Source organism: Heptranchias perlo, chromosome 33 (assembly GCF_035084215.1).
Source record: "Heptranchias perlo isolate sHepPer1 chromosome 33, sHepPer1.hap1, whole genome shotgun sequence".
NCBI lineage: Eukaryota > Metazoa > Chordata > Chondrichthyes > Hexanchiformes > Hexanchidae > Heptranchias > Heptranchias perlo.
Window position 1 is genome coordinate 1,577,085 of NC_090357.1, and position 26,386 is coordinate 1,603,470.

The window sequence follows — 26,386 nt, forward strand, 5'->3', positions numbered from 1 at the left end:
ATTTGTAGTAGTGCACTAGTGCGGTGCTGAGAGCGCGGCACTGTCCGGGGAGGGGGGCGGTGCTGAGGGAGCGCGGCACTGTTCGGGGAGGGGGGCGGTGCTGAGGGAGCGCGGCACTGTTCGGAGGGATTTGGGGGGTGCTGAGGGAGCGCGGCACTGTCCGGGGAGGGGGGCGGTGCTGAGGGAGCACGGCACTGTTCGGAGGGATTTGGGGGGTGCTGAGGGAGCGCGGCACTGTCCAATGTGCCGACTTTTGGATGAGATGTTATATCAAGGCCCCATCTTCCCATTCAGGTGGATGTAAAGATCCCGTGGCATTATTCAAAGAGCAGGGGAGGTCTCCCGGTATCTTGGCCAATATTTATCCCTCAACCAACATCACAAACAGATTATCTGGTCATTTATCTCATTGTTGTTTGTGGGATCTTGCAATCTGCAAATTAGCAGCCACATTTCCCTAAAAGTGGCTATACTTCAAAGGTTCTTGATTGGCTGTGAAGTGATTTGGGACATCCTGAGATTGCGAAAGGCGCTGTGTAAATACAAGTTTGTTCTTTCTTTACTTCATTATTGCATCAGTCAGGCAGGAACCTGGTCCATTGCACAGGCCTCAGAAAATCTGATCGCCAAGGAGGCCTTAAAAGGTTAGTCCTTGGACTTCTATAAGTTCTGAACAACAGGACATGTATTTAATGGGATTCTATCGTACTTTGTAGTGCATCAACTCCCTCTGCTGGCTGCTGTGAATATTGTAAACAATTTTACAACACCAAGTTATAGTCCAGCAATTTTATTTTAAATTCACAAGCTTTCGGAGATTCTCTCCTTCCTCAGGTAAATGTTCAGGATCTCCTTGAAGCCTACGCATTTATACATATTGAATAATACATGGTGTTTACAGACTGCCCCTGCAACTTCCCGTTGCCAAGGCAATCACCGTGTTCAGACAGAGAGGTGTCATCTGCAGAACCCCCGAATACACATTCAACAAAAAAACAAACAGGGAAAAAAAAGAGAAAAAAAAAACAGAGAGAGGCAGAAACATCCGGAAGGCAGAGAGAGCCAGCAAATGACTCCACATGCTGTGAATATAACAGAGAGAGGCTGATTATTGGAGCAGGGCAGTTAGTTCCTGCCTTAGGCACATAGTGAACAACAGCCTTATATTATCTGTACATTGAGTATCAAGGCTGTTGGATTTGGTGACTCAGTAAGCCATATTCTATGGGGCTCTGGGATTTCTACTGATGTTTGTGGGGCCATGCGAACTTTGGCTTTGCTGGTTATTTAAGGGTTCCCGTAAATAGCGATCGGTATTTTTCCTGCTGGTATAGACGTCAGTAACAAGATGATGGAAATATGTGATCACAAAAGAATTAAAGGGAAAGGCTAGGAAATTTTCTTTACGCAGAGGGTGGTTGGAATGTGGAATTCTCAGCCAGAAACCAGCATTGAAACAAAGTCCAAAGGTGCTTCTCCTGCACTAACACTCAGCACGTGAATGACCCTCAAAACATGGCTGCTTACTCCTTACTTGGCTGCTCGCTACCACACAGTTCTGACTGGACTCAATTCTGACTGCTGCAGGCTAATTAGTGAGCTGAATGCAGGCAGCCAAATATAAGCCTACAGCCTGGAGCTCCTGGCCAAGAGCTGTCCATTAAAAGAACTGCAACGAAATGTGGATCCACCACTCACATACCTGACTTAAATCTTCAATTCTGATATAGCTGTCAATCAAATCTACTACCTTAAAAAGATCCCTATGATATCAATTACACGGGATGTTTACACTGAATGGCTTCACCCCTTTTCTGGGAAACCCACTGATCTGTTCCAAACACATTATCATAGAAAATTAATGATGTGGAGATGCCGGTGATGGACTGGGGTTGACAATTGTAAACAATTTTACAACACCAAGTTATAGTCCAGCAATTTTATTTTAAATTCACAAGCTTTCGGAGATTTTCTCCTTCCTCAGGCAAATGTTTGAGGAAGGAGAAAATCTCCGAAAGCTTGTGAATTTAAAATAAAATTGCTGGACTATAACTTGGTGTTGTAAAATTGTAGAAAATTAATGGCACAAAAGGAGGCCATTCGGCCCATCATGTCCGCACCAGCCGAAAATGAGTCACCCAGCCTATTGTACAGACCAGTCACATTTGAAAGAGTGGGTTTGGTGCTGATTTAATGGAGGGAGTGTGGGGGGGGCGCGGTGCTGGGGGAGGGAGCGAGAATTTGTCCCCTCTAAGCGCACTATAAATGCTAAATCAGTGCAGCCAAGACAGACTCTCAAGACTTTACTATTTAGCAGATATTCCAACATAATTAGTAAATTTTCTCAATTATAGATTGAGGTAGATCTGCAGATCTTGACTTTTGAGATTAGTGTAAAACGGGTGATCACGGGTCGGCAGCTCATTTACATCTCTCCCCATTTTTATTTCCATTGAAGTCAGTTCCACAGGCACTGGCCCTCACGGGGGTACAGTTCCACAGGCACTGGCCCTCACGGGGGTACAGTTCCACAGGCACTGGCACCCTTCCAGTACCTCACCCAAATGGGCATTCTTCATCTGAGTGTCGATAGTGAGCATCAAATTATTCTGTCATGGGGGGCCTCACAGCCAAGTCACAAGGATCACTGGAGAAGTCGGGTTTTTAACCATGGGCATTCATCGTTCAGCTTCAAACCCTCAATAATTCGACCCTAGTAGGACTCAAACTCACGACCTTTGAATGCCTTGATGAATAGGCCAGTGCCCTAACTCAGGGGCCAACTGTAGCACCCAGACCACTGCCTCACCTGATACAGTCCCCACCGCCTATAGCGGGCGTGCTGGAATGACCATTAGAAAAGGGAATAGTGCCAGAGGACTGGCAAACAGCTAATGTGGTTCCTATATTTAAAAGGGGAGCTAGAACAAGTCCAGGGAACTACAGACCAGTTATCTTAACATCAGTGGTAGGAAGGATAATGGAATCTTTACTCAAAGGTGTAACGGAAAAACATCTAGAAACTGAAAATATAATATAGTCCACACAGATTTCAAAAGGGAAGGTCTTGCTTGACCAACCTTATTGAATTCTTTGCAGTAGTAACAGAAAAAAATAGACAAGGGTAACGCAGTAGATGTAATATATTTGAATTTTCAAAAGGTAATCGATAATCATTACTAAGGTCAGAGCATGTGGAGTCAGGAGACAGGTAGCAGCATGGATAGCAAGCTGGCTACAAAACAGAAAACAAAGACCACACTGCATGTTCCATGCAGATCGATGAACCAGTTCACAGTAATTAACATTAACCCTGCGTGTGCTGTGACCAGCCAGAAAGAATCCAATAAATAATCCATCAAAGACACAAATGCTGCATCCTTGTCCCAGATTCTGTGAACACTCATGATTGCAAAATATAATCCAAATTGTACAGCCAACATACCTGGAGTGAGCAGAAGCCAGGGTCCATTTGAGGTGAAACTGAAAACTCTCTTTAAAAAGCTTTCTTCCATGAAATGCCAACAGCTTTTTTTTTGAAAAAAGATTCATGAGGTCAAATTTTTAACATTTTGTGTGTAATTTTTTCCTCCCCTCTAAAAGCAGTGCTTCAGGCCAGTTTTTCTCCTCCTCTGTTCTCCCTCTAATAACTTAACATCCATTTTTTTAAAATTGGGAGATCACAACTGCATGCATTACTCCAGGTGTGGTCTCACCAAGACCAGATTGAATTATAGAATTACCTCACTCAACGTATGAGTTAGACCTTAGTTATAAACCCCCAACATTCTATTCTCTTTTCAAACAGCCTGTGGACACATGAACAGCTTTAGCGACCTGACCACTCAAACCACAAGGAATAAAACAGCAGATGCTGAAAATCTGAAATAAAAACATTAAATGCTGAAAATACACAGGTCAGTCAGCATCTGTTAAGAGAAAAGACAAGTTAACATTTCAGATATAGAACTTTCTTCAGAACTGAAAGATAAGCAAGTCCTTTTGTAAGGTTAGGGAGAGAGACAAGGAGGAAAAGAATCAGCAGCTACTGCAATCACTAAGAGGTGAATGAGGTGGTGAAAGAATATTAGACTAGGAGACAGCGCAATGAGACTTGATTTCAATACAGTGAGGATGTAGCAAGGGCGGAGCATGTAGGACAGCTTAGGAGGAAAAACGGGTTTGGTACTTAGGAGTAACAAGAGAAGTTTAGAGGACACTGACCATAGCACCGTTGATAAAAGAGAGAGAGAGACAGAAGAAAAGTTAATATCGAGAGAGGTTGGAGGTGAAAGAAGAATCATCTATCAGAAGAGAGAGAGGGGGTGAGAGAGGAGGGAGAGAAGTTCCAGGCTATAAGTGAGAGGAATTGCATATTAGAAATGAAAGATGGGAGACAATCACAGATACACACAGTTGGAGGTGACAGGTAAAAGGATTGGCTATCAGACAACAGGCTTTAGTTCCTTAACAGAACTGCATTTTGCCAGAGTTACTAACGTTTGTGACCCATTATAATTCAATAAAATCTTGTACACAAGCTTGTGTGATTTCAGTACATATTTAATACATTATTTCACAATAGCACTTTCCATTTACCATTCTTTAAACACTTACCAACACAGTCAGAGAGCACTTAAATGAATATAAATTAATTGCACAGAACTTTCAGAATCTGCGATGAGGTTAGGAGTTTAAAAAAATTACATATTGCAAGCACAAAAAACCCTGAACAAAGTGAAAGATCGTCCTACATCAGTGCAGAATAAAAACAAATTAAAATCTCAGGAAACAAACACATTGCTTGAAATGGACACAGAGACTGACCAGTGTGGGGACACATGGCAAGTCTCAACTCTCATTTATATCAAAAGCATTGGAGATCACCTCTCACAGTAGCATTTTCACCAAAATTAAAATTAAATTCTTAAGATTACAGTATTTAATAAAAATACCGTGACTTAAACGTCCTGCAGTTCTGTACATTTCTACATTTATAACATTGAACATACGAAATTTACAGAATATCCTTTTCTCAGAGGCTATGAGGCAAAGCAAGTGCATATTTGGAAAGCTGTTGAGTACTCAAAGGGTTAATGTAGAGATCCTTTAAAAGCAGGCTCGTTAGTTTCTGGTAGTTCCTTGCCAGTGTGTATGTGGTGGTACTGCCTACATATATCCCTCCCCCCATCCATCCTCATCAATACCAAGCTTGCGAACTACCCCATACTACAAGCCAGATCCAGCTCAATGGCCAAACTCAGACTGGAACATGTGAGAAAGAGGATGTTCACTTTGCAACGTTTACCCCTTAAGTATTCAGGTCACATCAAATACAAACCATGGCCCTGTATTCAATTTACAGGAAACAGTCACTACTACAAGTAATTTCAACCCTGAGCTCACCACCTCTCCCTTTTCATATCTGTAGATCTGGTTTTCTTAATCCCTCCAGGTTTCTCAGCTCAATGGCGTTTCTTTCGGGTTGGACAATGAAATCATTCAATTCCTAGACTTGTTAACTAGGACCAATCGAGCGCCATGATCAGCTGACAGACAAGAGCTGTCCAAGTGGATGAAATTCACTGCTACCATAGCGCAGCCTTGCAGCCCATCTTGCTATGAAATTCAGCTACTTGATCAGGTTGGCTCAGTCGACTCATCTTGGGGCTAGATAGTTGTGGGTTCTAGCCCCATACGAGGGGTTTGAGCTCATAATGTAAGCTGATACTTCAGTGCAGTACTGAGGAAGTGCTGCACTGTAGGAGGTGTCATCCTTCAGATCTGATCACTCTGGTACATGTTAAAAGATCTGATGGCACTATTTGAGGAGGGATGTGTGTGTCCCGGCCAGCATTCCTCCCTCAACCAAAAACAAGTTAACTGATCATTCATCTCATTGCTATTTGTGGGATCAAGTGTGCAAAATGCATGTTGCATTTGCCTACTTAACAGTCAGTACACTTCAAAGTAACTTACTGTGTGAAGCCCAGACATTTGTGAGAGATGTGATAAGGCGCTACATAATTCAAGCCTTTTTTACTTCACAAGGTGATTTCTCCACAACCTGCTTATTCACTGGAGACACCCACTGGAGAGCACAAAAACTATCCGGCTGTGAATCTGCTGCTAATCAGAATCAGAATCCAGCAAACTCAGCAGACCAATTGGTTCTGCTCCTGTGGGGAAAATGCCCGTTTTACATGAACAGTTTTAAATGGATTATAAAGCAAAAGGATTTAAATCAGTTTAAAGCAAATAATCTGATTCATATGCTCTAGTATTCTGGTTCATCTTTGTGTCACACCTACCTTAGACACTGACTGACCCTTGTTTCCTCCTCAGGAGGAGGTCTCTCGTAAAGTTTGCAGAAGAGAAAAACTCAGCAGATTCAAACTGAATTGAATCCAAATACACAAAACTCTGCACTGCATTGACTAAATGTAAACCCTTCCTAAAATCCTGAGGAAACCAACTAATGTTGGACTGTACAGTAAAAACAGAAGAGTGACTGCAGTAAGGAACTCAATACGGATAAAAACTCATGTTCTCTTAGTCAAAATTTATTTTTTTTTTAAAAGGGGAGGGGGGGGGGTACATTTTGCCATCCATTTCTGAAACTGGAACAAAATGAAAAATCCCAAACCAGGACTCGGATAAAAACAGGCTGCACGATTGCCACTGCAAATTCCAGAAATTCAGAAGTCAAAGGCTTTAACATTTTTTAAAAATTGCTTTTCTAAAATATAAAAATGACCCCGATTACCTGAAAAAGTCTGGTATTACTATAGCTGGATGCCAATCAATCTGGGGCCAGAAATTCCTAACTTTCAGGAAATTTCTAGCCTCAATTTCAATCTGGCCTCATCTTTAGCATGAGAGAACAGATGCCTAGTTTGTAAACTGTGTGACGTTCATTAAGGCTCAAGTTTGAGCTACATTAAAAGATACAAACTAAACTACAGGTCACATCCTGCGTTATAGTAGTGGTCAGCAGTGTGGCTTGCTGGGGACTCAGCTCTACCTTTCGTCTGTGAGCAGCAATCGACATTACTCTCCATCTCCTTTTAGAGTTCAATCCTGCAGTCTCAGCCTCAAATGCAAAATCCTTGCCCAATACAACGAGCCTTGCATTATCGGTAGAGTTCGGGAGATGCTTTACACAGGTTTTAAAAACAGGGTGAGACCGTCAAATTTGTATTGAATCACAATTTACCACCTGAAGTTGAAGCTAATAACCTCGGCTTTTTTTTTTGAAAGATTCTACAAAAGTTTCAAGAGTTCCGGAAGTGATGGTTCACAGCTTAGATTCAGTGAAAGGAACGATGGGATGTGACCCGCTGCTCGTTCAACTGAAGGGGTATAATATGGTGTCTCATTAATTCAGCCTGTGTGAAGCCATAGTGCATAAACTGAGTAAGGGGTAGTTAGAACACCATATCTCAAATCTTGAGGCTGATAATACTGTACCATAAAAGTCTGGTTAACAGATCCTGCTGCTAGGTAGGTGGTTTGACAACCACTAGCATTTTTTTTTCTCTTGAAAATGAACGCTCTCAACCCCCTCAACTGGCCATGCCCATCGATTATACAATTAAACCCAGGCTTTTCAAAATGTTAAATTAACTGAAATTAAATATGAAAATGTAACAATTTTTTGAAAATATACTTTTTAACCAAACATTCTTTGAATAATGTCCCTCCCCACACAAAATGAGCAGCAGTAACCAGTGCATACCAGGAAATTTCTAGCCTCAATTTCAATCCAGCCTCATCTTTAGCACGTGAGAACAGATGCCTAGTTTGTAAACTGTGTGCCGTCCAAGCCACGAAATTAATGTTTTCTAAAACCCTTTCTGCTGCTGGTGAAAGCGCTAATGAATTAGTAAGTTTAATATAATCTGGCTCAGGTTACTTTGCTCCATCCTAACTGGATTTCTCATTCAATTCCCAGTGACTAAACCCCTGAACTACAGAGAGCAATGTAAAATAGAAATAATCCACCCAGGCCCCTCTCCAGTTTGAAAATGAACACATCACTAAAGCCCCAGAGAATCTGCCCCACTTCTCTGTGTCTACACAGAGATGGCTCTGTTAAGTAAACTTGCAGTGGGACAATGTGGTGTGTTCCATCCCCTACTTGAGATCAGGTTTGTGCCTGAAGTCCAAACTAAAATGTCACGCCCAGAGCTCAAAGATTACTTTCACTTGACTTATCTGAGAGAGTTTGGTCAATTCTTACAGCCACTAGGTGGTGTGTTACCTGGAAACATGGAGGGAGAAAGGGAAGAAAATAAAAATGAAACTGCCAGAACTCAACTCACTTTGCAGTATTCTTTAAAGAAATCCACAGGCCAGGCTCCCCATGCTAGAAGCAGTAATTGTGAGGGAGAATATTAAGATTTTTTTTGTAAACTACAAGTCATTGAATAGAAACATGGCAAACACTAGATACATGTTTACTACTGGAGGCTTTCAGAATTGAGATCAACCATATAATGCAATCATGTCTCTGGAGGATATGGGAACATTTTTCACAGATAAGCGGGCTGTAAACTGACAACTCTTCCTCCCTGGGAATCATGAATCCAGGATTCACACATCTACTGTCTGGCAAATCTTTCTGAACAATGTAAAATTGGCACCATGACCTGAAAGGCTATTAGTCATCTCATGAGTTATACATCTGCCGGGAAGCCAAAATACTACATAACTTTTGTTAATAAAAATGTATTTATATTAATGACATTTAATTTTACATATCGTTTAATTACAGCCACACTGAAGTGTAATACTGACAATTTTTTTAAAAATCGGTCAGTGTTTCAGGTAAAAGAAAAATCCAGTTATTAATGACAACTATTGACCAATAATTACAAATGATCACAACGGCAAACAGATCCAACCTACACAAAATGATGCATCCAATGTAACAATGAACATTAAAGCACAACTTGTCACTAGATATTTAGACTCAGTAACTAAACGACCACTATCATTCCCCCCAAATATGGCACAATACATCAGCGACTCTCTCAGTAATATATCACGCAATCTTGGGATTCACTGACTGCTCGTGATACTGGCTACAAGCATGTTATAATCATCAAGTATCGCAATCTTTAAATAATAGGAAAACACTTCTTAATCCAAGTAATTATATAGTTTAGAAAACTGAACTGTGCTGAAAAGGCAAGAATATGATTAAACTAGGCCATTAGAAAATTGTGATAAAGCACATTTTTGTTATACCTCCTATTCCAGCAATTAATGTGGCCCTACTGACATATTCATCCAGTGTTTAACTCTGCATGACATCAACCAGAATATTTAGGCAATGTGTACAATACTAGAAAAAGGATAGCCCAGCCACAGCCAACCTTCCATTCTCCATTACATTACACAAACACATACGCTTGCATTCAATCAGACTGATGAAAATTACTCCTTTAATGAAGAAACCGCCACAGTTTGGGTTTAAAAACATCATCACTTTGCCTCAGATCAGACACTGTGCAGTTCAAGGTGAAAGAACAGCTAGTCTCGCAAGGAAATCCTCAGCTTGTGAGTGGAGTGGAAGGATGGACGAAGAATCAATCAGAACCCAGGATTATGCAGTTACAATTGTATATGGCTACTTGCAAGGTACAACCTTTCCAACACCTGAACCAGAATTTGCAACTAAGGACTGGTTTTATCTTCGCAAATGTGAAATCGAAGAACTTCCTGTACTGTCGCCTAATTTTTCAAATTTCAACATTTGATCCCTGTTCTATCCCTGCTAAAATCTGTAAACGTACTGAGAGGGCAGAAACGTAAACAGAAATAAATCTATTGCGCTTTTGACAATGTGTGAAACAACGATCCCTGTAACTAGGACACGTCAACTTCTGACAAATCTCCTCTTGCATATTTCAACAGTAACTTTCTCATTGGGTGTTGTATTGGGGTAAATGCTGCTGATTTGTTAGACTGAAGTGATTGGGCTTAAAGTTCCATAATGCCTTTGAGTGAAGGACATTTGTAAAGTGATTTATTGAGCAGTGTACAATGTCAGGTCTTTTTTTTTAAGTATACAAAACAGGAGGGTCTAGGCTTGCTGTGCGAATTGCAATAATATTTCTGCTCATTGCATTGTGAAGGGACTAGAAGCCCATTTAAAACACTCAGCAACATGCAAATCAGGTTAGAAAGGAGACAAGTTTGCAATGCTACAGAGAACATTAGTTCGGGGCAGCTTTAGCCACTTTCCAGCTAGCTAAACAATCACTACAACAACTGAACTCCAAATGTTTAACACTAGCCCAGCCGTTTAAAATTAGTTTGATTCTTTCCTGCTCTTTCTACAATGAACTCTAATGTAACAATGGGGAGCCTTAAAGCAACTATATTTCTTTTTGTTTCCTGTTTTAATTTGTTCTGTTTGGATGTAACAATGTACTCCAAAAGCCCATTAAAGCAGCCCAGGATAAAGCTCTAACACTGGGCAATGCCTGATGTTGCTTTATACTGAACCTTCCACTGCAATGTACAAAAAAAATCTGTTTTAAAAAGCAGATTGCCAGTCCAAGTAATAAGGCTTTAAGAATTGCCAACCCTAATGCTCACAGTGCTAGGGGCAATAATGAAGTGCCCAGCTGGGGCATGTCAAGATCAGCTCATACCTGTTCCATTGGCACTGCAGGCAATTATTTAAAAAACATACAACCACAATTAAAGAAAAGCTAACTCTCAGGAAAGCGAATGTCGGGATTTGCCCAGCATTCACATTTTGGTTTTATTGTGTTTACAACGAATAAACACAACAACGGGCAAGAAAACTACCAATTTGGCAACAGTTCTGATGCCACAAACAAGAGAAAATAAAATGCCAACTCCAACCTGAAGAACCAGGGTATGGGTACTTGAAAAGGATCGGTTCCTGAGCCATGCTTCTATTCCAGCTGTTGGGATACTCACAGATGTTGGTTAGTGGCTGACTCCCATTAACACCATATCCGCTTCCAGTATCAGTAACCCACCATTCTGGTCATTTACTCCATACTCTCTTTATCCCAGTCCCAATAATTCCATCAGGATATGAAATCATTCCACAAAACATTAAATTGCATCACTACACGACTTGAAAATTATGCACTACAGTGTAGTACTGTACGATCCTTGACCGCCCTTTTTCTGTGATCCAGCTCTAGCCATTCTGCCTAAAATCTAAATTAAGCCTTTTCTGCCTCCCAATTTTGGCTAAGAAAGTGAATGGATGCTTGGCCACTGTGAACTTCTTGACCTACACTGCAGACAACACCGTGATACAGGCAATAAACAGCATTTGCCTCTGGCAGGATGAAATGCAGCACATCCGGCAAAGAAGCTATGTTCTGCTATCAGGGGCCTCTCTGTAAAGCAGGTCTGCTAAGATCCAACAAAACCCATTATAACTAAGCTTGGCAGATTGGAGCGTGAGCAGGCACTGGGACTGAACTTGTATTGTTAACTCCCACTTTGATACAACAACGTATTTAGAAAAAAATGTTTCAAATTATACTCTGCTGGGAATTAAAAAGCCTTAAAAGGGATAACCCCATGTTGGTTACTGATAGGCACATCAGTGACATGATACACATATGGTTTTATGTACTGGAACATATGATAATCATTGGAGTCACTCAAAATTGTAACTAGTTTTTAAAAATAAGATTACTGTAAAGATCCTCTTTAGCCAAAATAAAAATGGTTAAATATCCTGAAAAATGGCAGAATTCATTGAATTCCTGAAACATGGAAAACTTATCATACCACTACCACCCCTACCTTCAAAAGATATCCTAACAGGTTGTACAATTTCCCAGGAATCTTGCACACTCTGTGCAGCAGGAATGCATAACAGGACAGAGCTTGCTCAATGTGTCCTACGTTATCATACAGATTTATAATGGTGGAAAAGTGATTTTCTGTAAAAAAAACAAGATGCAACACTATCCTGAAGACTATTTCTTGAAGCGAATGGCCAGGTGAGACCCTTTCTTTTATACAAGGCAGTACAAAGTCATATATGCTCACAGATTAAGCAAGGACTGGGGGCGACCTAAGACTGTTCCAGTTTCCAGCAGTCAATTCATGCTAGCTTGTGGCAGGCAACCTTTTAAACTTTCCTCCGTGAATCTGCATTAACAATGATGTGCCAGGAATCTGGTATCATCGGACAATACTGCATCAAACTTGGAAGGTGGAGGGGGGCAAGAGAGTTTAGGGCTTTAAACAGGTAAACACTAATCCTCCCCTCCTCTCCTCTCTTTTGCCCTCAATTAAATTGTTACTTTTGGGTTAAACCCTGAAAATTTACTTTGCAGAATGACCACCGTCTCACACTTTCATGAACGTCACAGTAAATGTCGGGTCGAGCTTACTGGTTGTTGGTCACAGCAGCACGGTGAAAAATCGCACCCAACGTTATTCCCAACAGTAATTCTTGCATGGGGCAAGTAAGAAAACTATTTAAAAGTGCACCAGTAAAATTGCTGTTAGTCTTACTTGATTGTTGTGGCAGTTTTACATTTTTAATCTTGATTTCACCAGGTTTTATACTAAATGCGTTAATAGGAAGCAGATTTCTACCACATCTGGCAGATGGAGTTTAATTTAGATAAATGTGAGGTGATGCATTTTGGTAGATCGAATCGGGCCAGGGCCTACTCCGTTAATGGTAGGGCGTTGGGGAGAGTTATAGAACAAAGAGATCTAGGAGTACAGGTTCATAGCTCCTTGAAAGTGGAGTCGCAGGTGGATAGGGTGGTGAAGAAGGCATTCAGCATGCTTGGTTTCATTGGTCAGAACATTGAATACAGGAGTTGGGATGTCTTGTTGAAGTTGTACAAGACATTAGTTAGGCCACACTTGGAATACTGTGTACAGTTCTGGTCACCCTATTATAGAAAGGATATTATTAAACTAGAAAGAGTGCAGAAAAGATTTACCAGGATGCTACCGGGACTTGATGGTTTGACTTATAGGGAGAGGTTGGATAGACTGAGACTTTTTTCCCTGGAGAGTAGGAGGTTTAGGGGTGATCTTATAGAAGTCTATAAAATATTGAGGGGCATAGATAAGGTAGATAGTCAAAATCTTTTCCCAAAGGTAGGGGAGTCTATAACGAGGGGGCATAGATTTAAGGGGAGAGGGGAGAGATACAAAAGGGTCCAGAGGGGCAATTTTTTCACTCAAAGGGTGGTGAGTGTCTGGAACGAGCTGCCAGAGGCAGTAGTAGAGGCGGGTACAATTTTGTCTTTTAAAAAGCATTTGGACAGTTACATGGGTAAGATGGGTATAGAGGGATATGGGCCAAGTGCAGGCAATTGGGACTGGCTTAGTGGTATAAACTGGGCGACATGGACGTGTTGGGCCGAAGGCCTGTTTCCATGTTGTAAACTTCTATGATTCTATCTCCACACTTGATTGAAAACAATTCTAAAACTATACCTGACGAGTGCGCCCCGGTCACTGTGGCACTTTGGACAGAGCCCTGTTATCTGGAACTTCAGCACAATGGACTAAGAATTGCCCAACTCACTTTGTACAGAGAAGGAATGACTGGACCAGTGCAATTAACTAAAGATAAAGCTGTAGCTGATCCAACATACCACACATTTCCTGTTCAGTTTTTTCACCTCCCCTCTCCTGAAGGTATTGACTCATTCTGGGGTTCAAGTCCCAGCATCCCTCTAGTACCTCACAAACCCAGTGAGTATTGGCAGGCCTTTTCACGAAGGAGCGCACTAAAGACAAGTCTAACCCTGTGCTCGCAGGACATTTGCACACTCGAAGACATACGCAAAGACACACGCAAAGACACATTTTGCAGCAGGAGTCACTGGAAACCAATCAGAAGCTGATTTTTCCCTTCCCTAGTCCAGGGGTGCTGCGATCAATTGCAGCAATTGTTGTTTCTGTTCAATCTTGGTGTAGACAATTCCTAATCCAATTAAAAAAGGCTTCTTCATTGCCTGTTTGTTTTAAAATACAACCATCAGAATCACAACTCAATGCCAAATATTTTTTTAAATTACCTGGGCAGCAGCACATTGGGAAGTATAAGTACATTTTTGTTCAGGACTGAATAGCCAAATATGTGTAAAATCACAAAGATAGAGTTAATGTTCTAGAAAGATAAGCTTCCACAGGTTAAGTTTCAATTTACCATCCCTGACTTTTCTTATGTTCTTGTGATTAAATGCGCTGTGACACAATGATTTACAAACCAAGTATTTTTTAACAGCGGGTTCTTCCTTGGTAAACCAGTAATGACGCATTCATCACAAATCAGCCGGGAATAAACCAAAAACTGCTCTAATATCTGCTCAGTATCAATATTGCGCTGATCACATTGCAGCCACCTGCCATTCATTTTCCATTCTTGTTTGCTCCCTATTTTACATTCATGCCTGATGTCACGCAAAAGTATTTCAAATGGGGAAAAAGTTGATTACAAACACTCGGTGAAACTTATTCAGTCATTGCAGATTTAATTATAGCAGGGATTTTGCACCACTGACCTAGGACTTATTCTTTTTTGGACCTGTCCAGATTGGAATCCATTTTTCACATTAAAGTTCTCTCTTGTATGTACCCCACCAGTCACTGTATAAATACAACTTTCTAACTATAGTTTATTTTGTGCAAATGATTCCTGCTTGTACAAAAATAGACCCCCATGTGTTTTTCTGAATGGCAGGCTGGTAGAAGTGCTAACCTGGTTCCACAGCAGCAGCTGCACATCCCAGTGCCAGACATTTACTAGCAACATGGGGTGAGGCAGGGTCCACTTTTAAAGCTCCTTTCTCTGGAACCATGACTTCTGAATCCCAACTCACTGTTAACACTTCCAACTTCGTTAACACAATACTCGTACAGGCAGAGGCCTGTCACTACATACCATAAATCTTCGAATATAATACACCCCTGTGTATGACACACTTCTCAACTACAATTTGGAAACAAAATAGATTAATTTTAACATCAGTGTGTGATGCAGATTCACTTTTGGAATTTTTGTTGAGGGTGGAAGTACACATTATATTCAAAACATTTATGGTAGTTATGCATGAATGAACCAAACCGGATCAGTTTTATATGGATCGCAACATTCCTTTGAAAGTGATAACTGCTCTCAAGAATGTAACTTTATCAAGGTCACACACCTTAACAATACCTTCATATATAAACTTTTTCTTTTTTAAAAAAAAACAAAGCCCACAGCTGGAATGGACATGAGACAGGGAGCTACTGTCCTTCAGTGTTTCAGTAATTGCACAGACCTGATTATTCAAACTGATGAGGCGGCAGGGTTAGATGAGGCACGGTGTCACTCAAGCCGAAGCTTAGATCAGACCCCATCCACGAGCACTGACCTGCCTGAGTCAGTGTCCTGAGGGGTGGCTACGTTGTAATGTGTGCAGGGGAAGGAACAGACACAAACTCTCGAAGAATATTCTTTGCCATTTCCATGTTGTTTTGTGCAATTAGCAACGCTTTCTGGATATCCTGATATGAGTAGCCCTGGCTCAAGAGGCTGTTGATCTCGGCTGAGAGAGTCTGCTGCTGCTGCGTCATCTTGCAGCTGTTTGACCGACTAGGACTGGATTTGCGCTCCGAGTTGATTCGGCGAGGTAAAGGCTTAGGAGGTCTTTCAGGTGCAGAATCTGAGGAAATTAAACTTAAAAAGTTTAACTAGGAAGTCTTATCATCTGAAATCCCTTTTTAAAAAAATAAACCTCTCCAATTGTTTTTCTTTTCCTCTCCTGAAGGCATCAATTCATGCTGGGTTACACAGTGACTACCCCCCACATCAACCAGGTGGCATTACTGTGCATAGCAGACACACGACACATTCAATATTGGCGCTCCATTTAAATTTGTATCCTTGAATTATAAAATGAACCAAAAGGTTTTTTTTTTTCAGGCTTTTTTCTTCTCGTCTTCTGAAGGGATGACTACTGCTGGGGTTCAGTTCTATAAACAGCAGGTGCTCCCAGCACCTCGCCAAGTGGCCATTTTGCATGTGTGACCCCAGACACAGAGTTGGCAGACAACTTGAAGCTGGGTCCAAAGAGACCAATGGCTTTCCAGCACAATCACTGAACCGTGATTAGACAGGAAAGCTGGCCTATTTATCCCTTTCCTCGCCAAGGCTGACATCAGCTAACTCAGCACAGACTGGGATCCAACTTTCCTGGTCAGTTCAACAGTAGTCAATTCCTTTACTAGTTAAGTCAGTATCAGATCTTAAGTCCCCTTTTTAAAAGGAAAAAAAAACAGTTTAAAAGGAGTAGGATCAACTTTTATAATCTTCAATTCTTTCCCACTTTTGTTTGAACCCAGGAAATGGCCTGGAGGAGTTACTGAGCCTAACTATAAGACAGAGAGCTGAAGCACCTTGACCATAACATAATAAATCTCCTGACAACAGCATAAACTGATGTTAGCTTGGCAGAGTATTCAAGGTACCACCTGATGTCATCTAAGCTGGAATAAGGAGCATTCATTTTATGCCAAACACCAATTCTCCCTTCAACAACTTTCTACAAAGCCCAGTCCGTTCAAAGGTTGAACACTGCTCCCTCCATGTGTGGAGGCTCTCCTCTCACACTCCTGAATATGACACAAGGAAACACTTGTTAACCAATATGTAGCCTCCAACTTTGCTCTCTTCCTGTCACAAACTTTCATCTGTTTTATTACTGCTATGACCCTTGCTCTGCTGAACTTTTTTCTCTCTTGCTCCTCTTAAGCTGCCAATATGCTTTAATTCATGCTACTCCTCCTCCCCATATCCTCACTGTGTTGAAATCAAAACTTATTGCACCGTTTTCTATTGGCTTTCCCAAGACCTTAAAACTTACTTCCCTTAGTCTTCCTTTCATGCAACAAACTAGAGGCTTTTTAAAACACAAGCTTGGTGTCATCTAAGCACTGCCCATTGATTATTCAGTCTTTGCAACCATAGTAGTCTCCTGAACTTTGGGCCCTGGCCCTTCATGTAGGTGTCTCAATTTTAGAAAAAATTAAATGAGACAAAAATAAAAGAAAACACAGTAGAGTTAGATGTGAATATCTGAAATAGAGGTTGAAGTTGCAATTTATGAGTTGCAGGGCAGAACACATCACTATTGTCCTTGTAATACAACACTGCCATTGGTATCGAACTCACCAGGACATCGCTACATGAGTTCCTCAGGGCAATGTCCTAGGTCCAACTATCTTCAGCTGCTTCATCAATTACCTTTCCTCCATCGTAAAGTCAGAAGTGGGGCTGTTGCCTGATTATTAGTATTCAGCTCCTTTCGCAATTCCTCAGATAATGAAGCAGTCCATGCCCGCATGCAGCAAGACCTGGATAAAACCAGGCTTGAGATAATAAGTGGCAAGTCACATTTGTGCCACAATCTCCAACAGGAGAGAGACTAACCACCTCCCCTCGACATTACCATCGCCGAGTCCCCCACCATCAGCATCATGGGGGTCTCACCACTGACCAGAAGCGGATCTGGACCAGCCACATAAATGCTGTGACTGCTAGAGCAGGTCAGAGGCTGGGTATTCTGCGGTGAGTGGCTCACCTCCTGACTTCCTAAAGTCTCTCTACCACCTATTAGGCACAAATGGAATTCTCTCCACTTGCCCATATAGTTTCAGCCAAAACACTGAAGAAGCTTGATAAAGCAATCCGCTCAATTGGTACTTCACCTATTAGCATTAACATCCACCACCAGCGTACCATGGCTGCAGTGTGTACTATCTACCTGATGCACTGCAGCAATGTGCCAAGGCTTCTTCGGCAACACCTCCAAAATCTGCTATCTCCACAACCTAGAACAACAAGAGCAACAGGGGCATGGGAACATCACCACCTACAAGTACCCATCCAAGTCACACAACGTCCTGACTTGGACATATATCGCCGTTCCTTCATTGTCGCTGGGTCAAAATCCTGGAACTCTCTACCTAACAGCACTGTGGGAGCATCTTCATCATATGGTCTGCAGCGGTTCATGAAAGTCCACCACCACCTTCTCAAGGGGCAACTAGGGATGGGTTATAAATGTTGGCCTTGCTAGAGACGCTCACATCCAGAGAAAGAATTTTTAAAAATCTCACCTCCTATATGTGCATTGGGGCTAGGCAGACTCTGGTCAACAGACACACTGGCAAATGCTGAAGTGGCATAAGAGATATCAGAGAGTGTGCGACGAGCTGGGGGAAGTGGCACAGGTGGTTTGGGGAAGTCATATGCATCATCCTCATCTTCACTCTCACCTCGTTCAGGCCCGTCGCTGATGGCACAGTCACCATTGTCTACAGAAAATGCACAACAGGTTTAACAGCTCAGTGAGTGACAGAATAAAAGAACCCTAAACTTTTGGAAGGGGCAAAAAAGTATAAATCACATCTCAGGAGATTGGGTTTCAGTGAAGGATAACGGCTTACGTGTAGAAGCACCTTACCAGACATGAATTGCTGTAAATCTACATTCGTGGCCTGAGATGATGATGTAAACATAGACTCGCACATCTGTCTCAATGGATCTGGTTCAGCCAAAGTTCTAATTAAGACAAAGGGAAAAATCAATAGCAATTACACAGTTACAAGAATTGGTTCCTCTAGATTATGTTTTTCAGTCAATCTATCATCAGGTGCACAGATGATGAACTCAAGACAAACAACAGATTTCAGTTAGTGAACGAATAACAGCAGTCTCCTTCAGAAAGCATCTACACAGCACATTCAGTATAGCCACCCAACTTAAAATTTCTCAGGTTTTTCTTCCCTCCTCTCCTGAATGTGCTGAAACTTGCTGCAGTAAACTTTAGGCACCAAATGCCCCCAGTTCCCCACCCAAGAAGCCATTTTTCATTTTGTGAGCCTAGACAGTGAGTTTGCAGCAGACTGCAAGGGGCATCACGGTGGAATTCAATCCAACCTCACCTGATGTTACCAAACACAAACACATTCCAGCAGGAGTCAGTAGAGGGCAGCAGTGTCTCACATTAGCTTCTGCAAACAATTTTACAACACCAAGTTAGTCCAACGATTTTATTTGAAATTTACAAGCTTTCGGAGGCTTCCTCCTTCCTCAGGTAAATGTACCTGAGGAAGGAGGAAGCCTCCGAAAGCTTGTAAATGTCTTCCTCAGGTAAATGTACCTGAGGAAGACATTTACCCGAGGAAGGAGGAAGCCTCCGAAAGCTTGTAAATTTCAAATAAAATCGTTGGACTATAACTTGGTGTTGTAAAATTGTTTACAATTGTCAACCCCAGTCCATCACCGGCATCTCCACATCATTAGCTTCTGCCACAGAGGAATCTGGCTACAGTCAATCTCAGTTAGATTCAAGTAAGGAACCTGCATCCTACAAGTCCAGGTGTTTTAATTAAAAATATACTTGAAACAAAATTTCTCTTACTCTGCATTGTGGCTACTCTGTGTCTGTACCAAAAGTCTGGAATCCAAGGAGGAGGTGACGCAGAGTGGAGTATGTACAGGCAATGAGGATGGAGTCATATAATCAATATCCTCATCACTGCTCTCTGAATGTTCCTCTGGTGTAAATGGCTTTGGCAGGGGTCTGAAAGTACAGAGCAGAGGTTAAAATAGGTTCAAAACATCTCACTCCACTTGTAGAAATTCACGCACAATCTCACCCCGTAACCCACATAAACTCCGCCACAAATACTGCTGCTACATATCAGCAGTATATTGCTGTAACAATGATTTAAACTTAAACTGGTGACTCTTAACATTTCAATGAGATACAACAGCATTATTTCATGTACTTAAAGATTAACTCATTCGGAGAAATGGTTCCAAACTTTCTACCCCAGAGAAGTTAAACTATAAAATATTGTGACACCAGATGCCTACTTTAAACAATGATCACCTGTTCAGTTCTCCACAAGGCATAAAAACAGAACAAGTTCACAGGAAGCTCTCCCCAGGCCAACACATCTGTTACTCAACTGAACTCTTACTGTAAAAGATTTATTGCGAGATTTACTGCAATCGTGACTGGCTTAACCAGTTACGGAAGAGAGCAAATTTATTGCCCCTGCCTGTTTGTCTATACAAGCTTTCCAAAAGTTGCTTTAATTTATAGTTTTTCCCTCTAACGCAGACTATGTCCCAGTAAGAGGCTATCTACCTTCAGGTTTCTGCCAATGCTGTTGTACAACGCTCTACAGTGAGATGCAAGAAAGCTGCTGGGGCACAACTAACCACTAGTTTCTCCTGTCCTCTAAGAACAGAATGTGCCCGGCTGTCATTGGATTCTCCCAACTGGTAGGTGTGGTCAGAAATTCACTATGTGGAGAGTCATGGACATGAACCTGAACCCATGTACTATCATGGCACATTATACTGAAGCACAAACAGGGGTAACCATATAGGCAGAAAGGTTACTTTTCTAAATTAAATAACTGTATGCTTACTGTTGGGTATTAATGCTGCTCATTGAATATTTTTTCAGAAATAAAATTTAATACTACAACTTTAGTACATTAAGAAATATAATATTGGAGATACATTCATATAGATATATCTGTCAAGCTAGAATGCAATTACAGGAATCTGCCACAGGAAGGATCGTACACTCAAAACATTTCTTCTTACAGATTCTGATGGACCTATTGTGTATTTCCAGCACATTGTGATTTTATTTTAAAACTATCATATAACATTTTGTCCGAGCAGCTGTGCCTCAGATCCAATTATAGCTGTGGGTATAACATAGAATTAAGCAAGGAACTCAAGCTTTCCTCCTCAAGAATTTATGGAGTCCCCCTGTACTAAACACGGAGGTCACGATGTATGTGGCTCATACAAGGCCAATTAGCTGTAAGTGGCTTTCAACAACAGCACATAGGGTAACTTACAAAAACATTACCCCTTGCCCTACTGAACAAGCACTCCAACAGATACAAAAAGGATAACTTGCTGAACAAACAATTCCATACAGTTACTTGCCAATTGCTCTAAAGGTAGGGGGTACAGAAGTTAAAAGTAGATGTTAGCAACAGAACGCACCTCTAGATAACTTCAGTCTGCCAGCCTGGTACGTGCCAGGAATGGGAGTCTAAAGGTACAACCTGTAAGTCGAAGTTGCCATATTGGATCTTACCTCAGGACTGATTGTGTATTTGAGGCTCCCTGCATTCCACCTCTATCAAACAGAAAAGGAGCAGCCAGGAGCATAGAAATTGGAAAGTTAGAACAGCACAAGGAACAGAAAGCCCTCCCTAGCGGCAGAATAGAATTATTTTTGCAGTTTAGATTGCTTACTTGCCAACAGTTGTATATCTTTTTTTTTTAAATCTTCCCCCACTCCCCCCTTCCCCAGCTCCATGTGTCATGACCTCCAGCTATATGCTTGCCATTAGGGTAATTTTTTTAATCAATGCTTAAAGTAAACTGCTCATCCTAAATTTAAAAAAAAGCTTTGATAGAGAGGAAATGAAATCAGACACAGTTCCCACTCCTGATCATTATCCAGTTCCTCCTAATGGAAAGAATGTGGGGGTGGATATTGGGCAAGCATTGAGCGCAACTGTAATGCCTCCCTTGAACGAATAACCTGCTGTCAACATCCTATCCATGTTCTATCGATGAGGAATGACCACTTGAGCGTGGTACCAGCATCCACAGAACTGTACTGCAGCAGAGGGCAAATTTTCCAATCCCTTGCTCCCAGTGTGGAGTTATACTGGAAGGGAGCACAGGATTGGAGCTGGGCTCAAAAAGTGTAGCCACAATTCTTTAACCCACTATCCCCTCTGCTGCTGCTGCCCACCCCCCCACCCCACACAAACTACAGCTCTCCACTAAGAGCACGGGTTTGGTGAATTTCTTCAGGAGTGGAAGGAAGGAAAAAATAAACTCAGTGGGTTGGAGAGGAAGGAAAGGCAAGTAAACTTAAAAGTTAGGATTTTTCCACCTTTGACTGTCACAATATGCTGGAATTTTAAAAGCTTGCTGTTATTAATTTAGGTAGAGATTTACAATATCTAACTCTACCAAAGACAAGCACAAGTGATGTTAACATCTCAGTTAGTAACGACATTGCAGGTCACATGATGGAAAACTATGATCACATCGTGCAACAGGTTATCTATGTGTCTCATACAGGTAAAACTAATCACTTCCCTGTGCACGTTTTATGCAGGTACTATAAACCATCAGGTGACACCTGACCTCAATGCAATATCCTTAATGCAGTGCTGTACCTACCGTGTAGCAAGAGAGTAGATGGCGTTCGCTGATGCAGAGGGTTTCACTTTGGAGCTGTCGTACTCTGAAACATCGCTCATGGCACCACTGAAAGCCTGCAATAATTACAAGGTTTTGGTGTATTTCATTTTGAATTATATTTTTCTTAAATCAGCATAAAGTAGGTGAGTTAGATAAATATTTGGGTGTGTATACATAAATTAAGATGTGAGGTAGCTTTCCCAGTCCCACTTATGGTCCCACCTAAAGTCCAGTCCATAATAAGGGGTCACGATAGCACCCAGACATCACTATGACGTTTGCAAGTTTATCCTGTTTCTTTTCACTCAAATCCCATCCACATCCTTCATTTCCACGATGACTCCCATGAGTGAAGAGGTTAAGTAGGACCCTGTGGTTTGTGTTTTATGCTGACTAGCTACTATCAAAGTAACTCAGTCTGGAATTGTAAACCTATGCATATGGGTGAGATAACTCACCTCTCTGTCCACGCAGTTAATGTAGTTCTTATGAGTTGAACAACCTTTTAAAATTACAAGATAATTACAGATGAGGATGGCCTTAGTTCAGAGATCCTGAAATAGTCCTACTGCAGCATCCAATTGTTTCTTAAATGATTCCAGGGTTTTGCCTCTACTATTATATCTGGGAGTCCACTGCACACATTGATCACTCTTTCTGTGAAGAGCTTCTTGATATCAGTCCAAATTTTACCTTTTATTATTTTGAACCTATATCCCCTTGTTCGACTCAATTTAATTTGAAATAATTTTCCAGATTACCTTTTCCGTACTGTTTACTATCTGACATCTCTCTATAAGATCATCTCTCTTCTTTTCAAAGCTGTAATGCTGAAGTTCATCCAATCTTTCCTCAGAACGGAGACCTCTGGCACTAGGAATCAGCCTTGCGGCTCTTCTCTGTACTGACTCCAGCACTGAATGTCTCTTGTGTTTTGCTGACCAGAACTGGATACAGTTTTCAAGGTGCAATCTGACCAGAGCATTGTACATTTTGATCACAGCTCCCTTTGACTTGTATTCTACTGTGTAGATTTTGTTGATTGCTGCTCTATAACGGTTGGACATATTGAACATCAAGTCTACGGTGATCCCTAGGTCTCTTAACTTCAGTCTTAGCTACTTCAACACTATTCATGGAGTATGTGTGTCACTCATTTTTCATTTCTATGTACAGAATTTTACACATGGCTGTAATAAATTTCATCTGCCATTGCTCTGTCCACTTACATATTTTGTCCAACTCATTTGTAACTTCTGAGCTGCCTCCTCCGATTTCACTGCACCTCTTAATGTGTTATTATTTGACTACATTTTGGTTTTGAGTCCAAGCCACTGATGTAAATTAGATCAGTACTGATTATTCCAAATGTCTGACAATGTTTATCCAAGTTAAAACCCTGTACCCCACCATTAAACAGAAACCTGAATCAAACATTTTGGGTACATTGGTTAATTGAGATGTTGTTCTAAAATTAACCCAAGATCTGGGTATGAAAGTATCCAACACTAACAAAACAAAATGTAATGATGCTGTTGCATTTCTCACCACTGTACTGTCAAGCCCGAGTGAGCTGCTGTGCCTAACCGCTTCTGTCCTAGTGTCCATCTGGGATGACAGTGCTAAAGGCAACGAGTGTCTGTTGGATAACTCTCGACCTGCCCATCTATCGCCAGGATTAAGAGTCTGGAGTGGTGCTTTAGGTGCCTGAGATCGTGAATGCCAGGCTTCCCCAAGTCGGTTTGGCAGTGCAACAGGTGGCTTATCTCTTGGTAGGAGATCGCTCGGCGTGCTTGGTAAAGGGCGCCTTTGCATCCGAGAATCTGCGCCTGCAGATGGGTGCCGCTCAGGTGGGGGAGGCGGAAGATCTCGATGAGTTGGAGGAACAGGTAAAGGTTTGTCCTGTTTATGTAGGCCAATAGAGGAAGCCTGTGTGGGAGGAGAAAAAAAATACACTCAAAAGACTGATCCTTTGGATCTTTGTTATGAAGCACGCGAGACTGGTCAGCAGTTAGAGGTTGGAAAGTTCTCACTAAACAAAGGTTCAGCAACTGACCTGACTGAAAAGCACAGAGCTTCACCGACCAGAGGTCAGGGGAAGCAACAGAAGGATACTGCTAATTTATTCATCTCAGTTTTTCTGCTATATCCTAAGTGTGCTTTGTGAACAATCTAATGCAGTGTTACAGTAGTACAAAATTACACATGGTAAACAGGATAGGAGAGTGTGACTATTCCTCACTTATAGTCTACAAGATAACCAGATAAAAATCTGGTTTTGAGTCTCCATTCAGAGAATAAAAGTTCAGAAAAAGCCATACAGAAATATCAGTCCCTTAAATTCTTACTATCCTCTACAGTTTTCAAAACATACCCTAGTTTTTGTCAAATAAAAACACAAAAATTGGGAGAGCAGGTTGCCACAGTGGGTTAGAATGAGCTTCTTTCAGATCTGGGACTTGGGTTCCAATCTGACGCAGGGTGATGGAACGAATGCCTCTGTCTGCAAGGGTCCTGTGTGAAATAGGTTTCAACAATCAACCCCAGTTCCAAGTGGACACAGCAAATTTGGAAATAAATTGTTACCCTCACTCTGACAAACCACAAAGCTGCAATAGCATATTAGTTCAGAAGCTCATTCCTAAACTGGGCAACGGTAAATCAAGTTGTTTTGCTGTGCTTGATACAGATTCTGGGTAACTGAAATGGTCATGTATTAATTCCCCAACATGAACGTCTCTCACCTTGATGAACACAAAAAAGCCAAAGTAGTTCATAATTTTGTAAATTTCCGATATTTTTTTAAAATATAAAAATTAAGCAGGTCCTAAATAACTGGATGAAAAATCTAACACTGCACCATGTCTATAATGACCTATTCACAGTAATAGACCAAAAGCTGTCTGATTGCTGAATTGATCCTGAAAACACAATCACATCATCCTTTTTGGTAGATACCCTTGAAATTGAACTATAATGAAAGAGTAGTCCAATCACACATTTTAACATGATCTACTTATGTCCTTGGGTCCTTTTTGAATATTTTCTAGAATGTGGTTTCAACTCCATTCGTTCCCTTGTTCTGAAGGGATTGTAGAAATGACAGCATGCAATTCGAACATTCATTTTGAAATTGCACAAGAATATTACCCTCACCGTACAAGCCTTTATCATCATAGAACACAATCACTAAGAATGTGGATCAACTTACTACCTGTTGTGATACTGGTACAGTAGTGTAGTGGTTACATTAATGGACTAGTAATCCAGAAGCCTGGACCAATAATCCATTCTTACCCAGTCTGCACTATATGCGACTCCAGTCCTACACCAACTGCTCACTGAGGTGGCCTAGTAAGCCACTCAGCTGTATCAATAGCTTCTCAGGGCAACTAGAGATAGGCAATAAGTGTCACCTTGCCAGCAACGTCCACATCCAGGGAAATAATTTTTAAAAATTGTGGGGCTGCCATCTTGTATGTTGTGGGAGCATGAAATCAAGTTTCATTTTAATCTGTTACACCACTGGTGCAATTATTTTTTATTTATCATTGATCAAGGTATCAAGAGTCCTGATTAATGTTCACAATTCTGCTGTGTTACCCTGGTATGTGTACACTTTCCAATTACAACTATGACAATTGAAGAGGGGGTGGCAGAAGCTATATAACAAAATTATCCATAATCACACATAGATAGTTCACTGCTGTATGTCTAAATGCTGAACGCATGCTGGAAACAGCAAGTATTTTGGCCATCACAACTGAAGAGATGATATTAGGAATAGTGACAAGTTGTGTTAGTGATGGAAGAGCTAATGGTTCATTTAGAATCTCAGATAGATGTACAAGCCATCCAAGCTATTTCAGCCTCCTGTACAGCTGCTGCATGAGGAGTGGGAGTGGGAGTGGCAACTTTTATGCAGCATATACAAGCAGCCTTCAGTTCTTTCTAATGTTTCCCCCTGCTCCCCACACACATCACTGACTCAAATGTAAATTAATCTGACAGTAGTCAAGCTCATACATTTACCAGGCTGTAATTTAATATAGATATGATAGTTTTTATACTTTTCATTGCCACAAACCAAAAAGG

General features: G+C 41.3%; 1 protein-coding gene across 1 annotated transcript in view; it reads right to left on the reverse strand.

Moving 5' to 3' along the window:
* Positions 1–4,542: 4,542 nt before the first annotated feature.
* Positions 4,543–26,386, reverse strand: part of cbl (Cbl proto-oncogene, E3 ubiquitin protein ligase) — a 174,282-nt gene continuing 152,438 nt past the window's right edge. Inside the window, exons 11-16 of the mRNA XM_067970839.1 lie at positions 23,840–24,220; positions 22,271–22,365; positions 19,455–19,616; positions 18,495–18,592; positions 18,148–18,345; positions 4,543–15,692 (exon numbers count right to left, since the gene is read on the reverse strand). Coding sequence (XP_067826940.1) covers positions 15,430–15,692; positions 18,148–18,345; positions 18,495–18,592; positions 19,455–19,616; positions 22,271–22,365; positions 23,840–24,220 — 1,197 coding nt within the window. The 3' untranslated portion in view covers positions 4,543–15,429. The remainder of the gene's footprint in view (positions 15,693–18,147; positions 18,346–18,494; positions 18,593–19,454; positions 19,617–22,270; positions 22,366–23,839; positions 24,221–26,386) is intronic.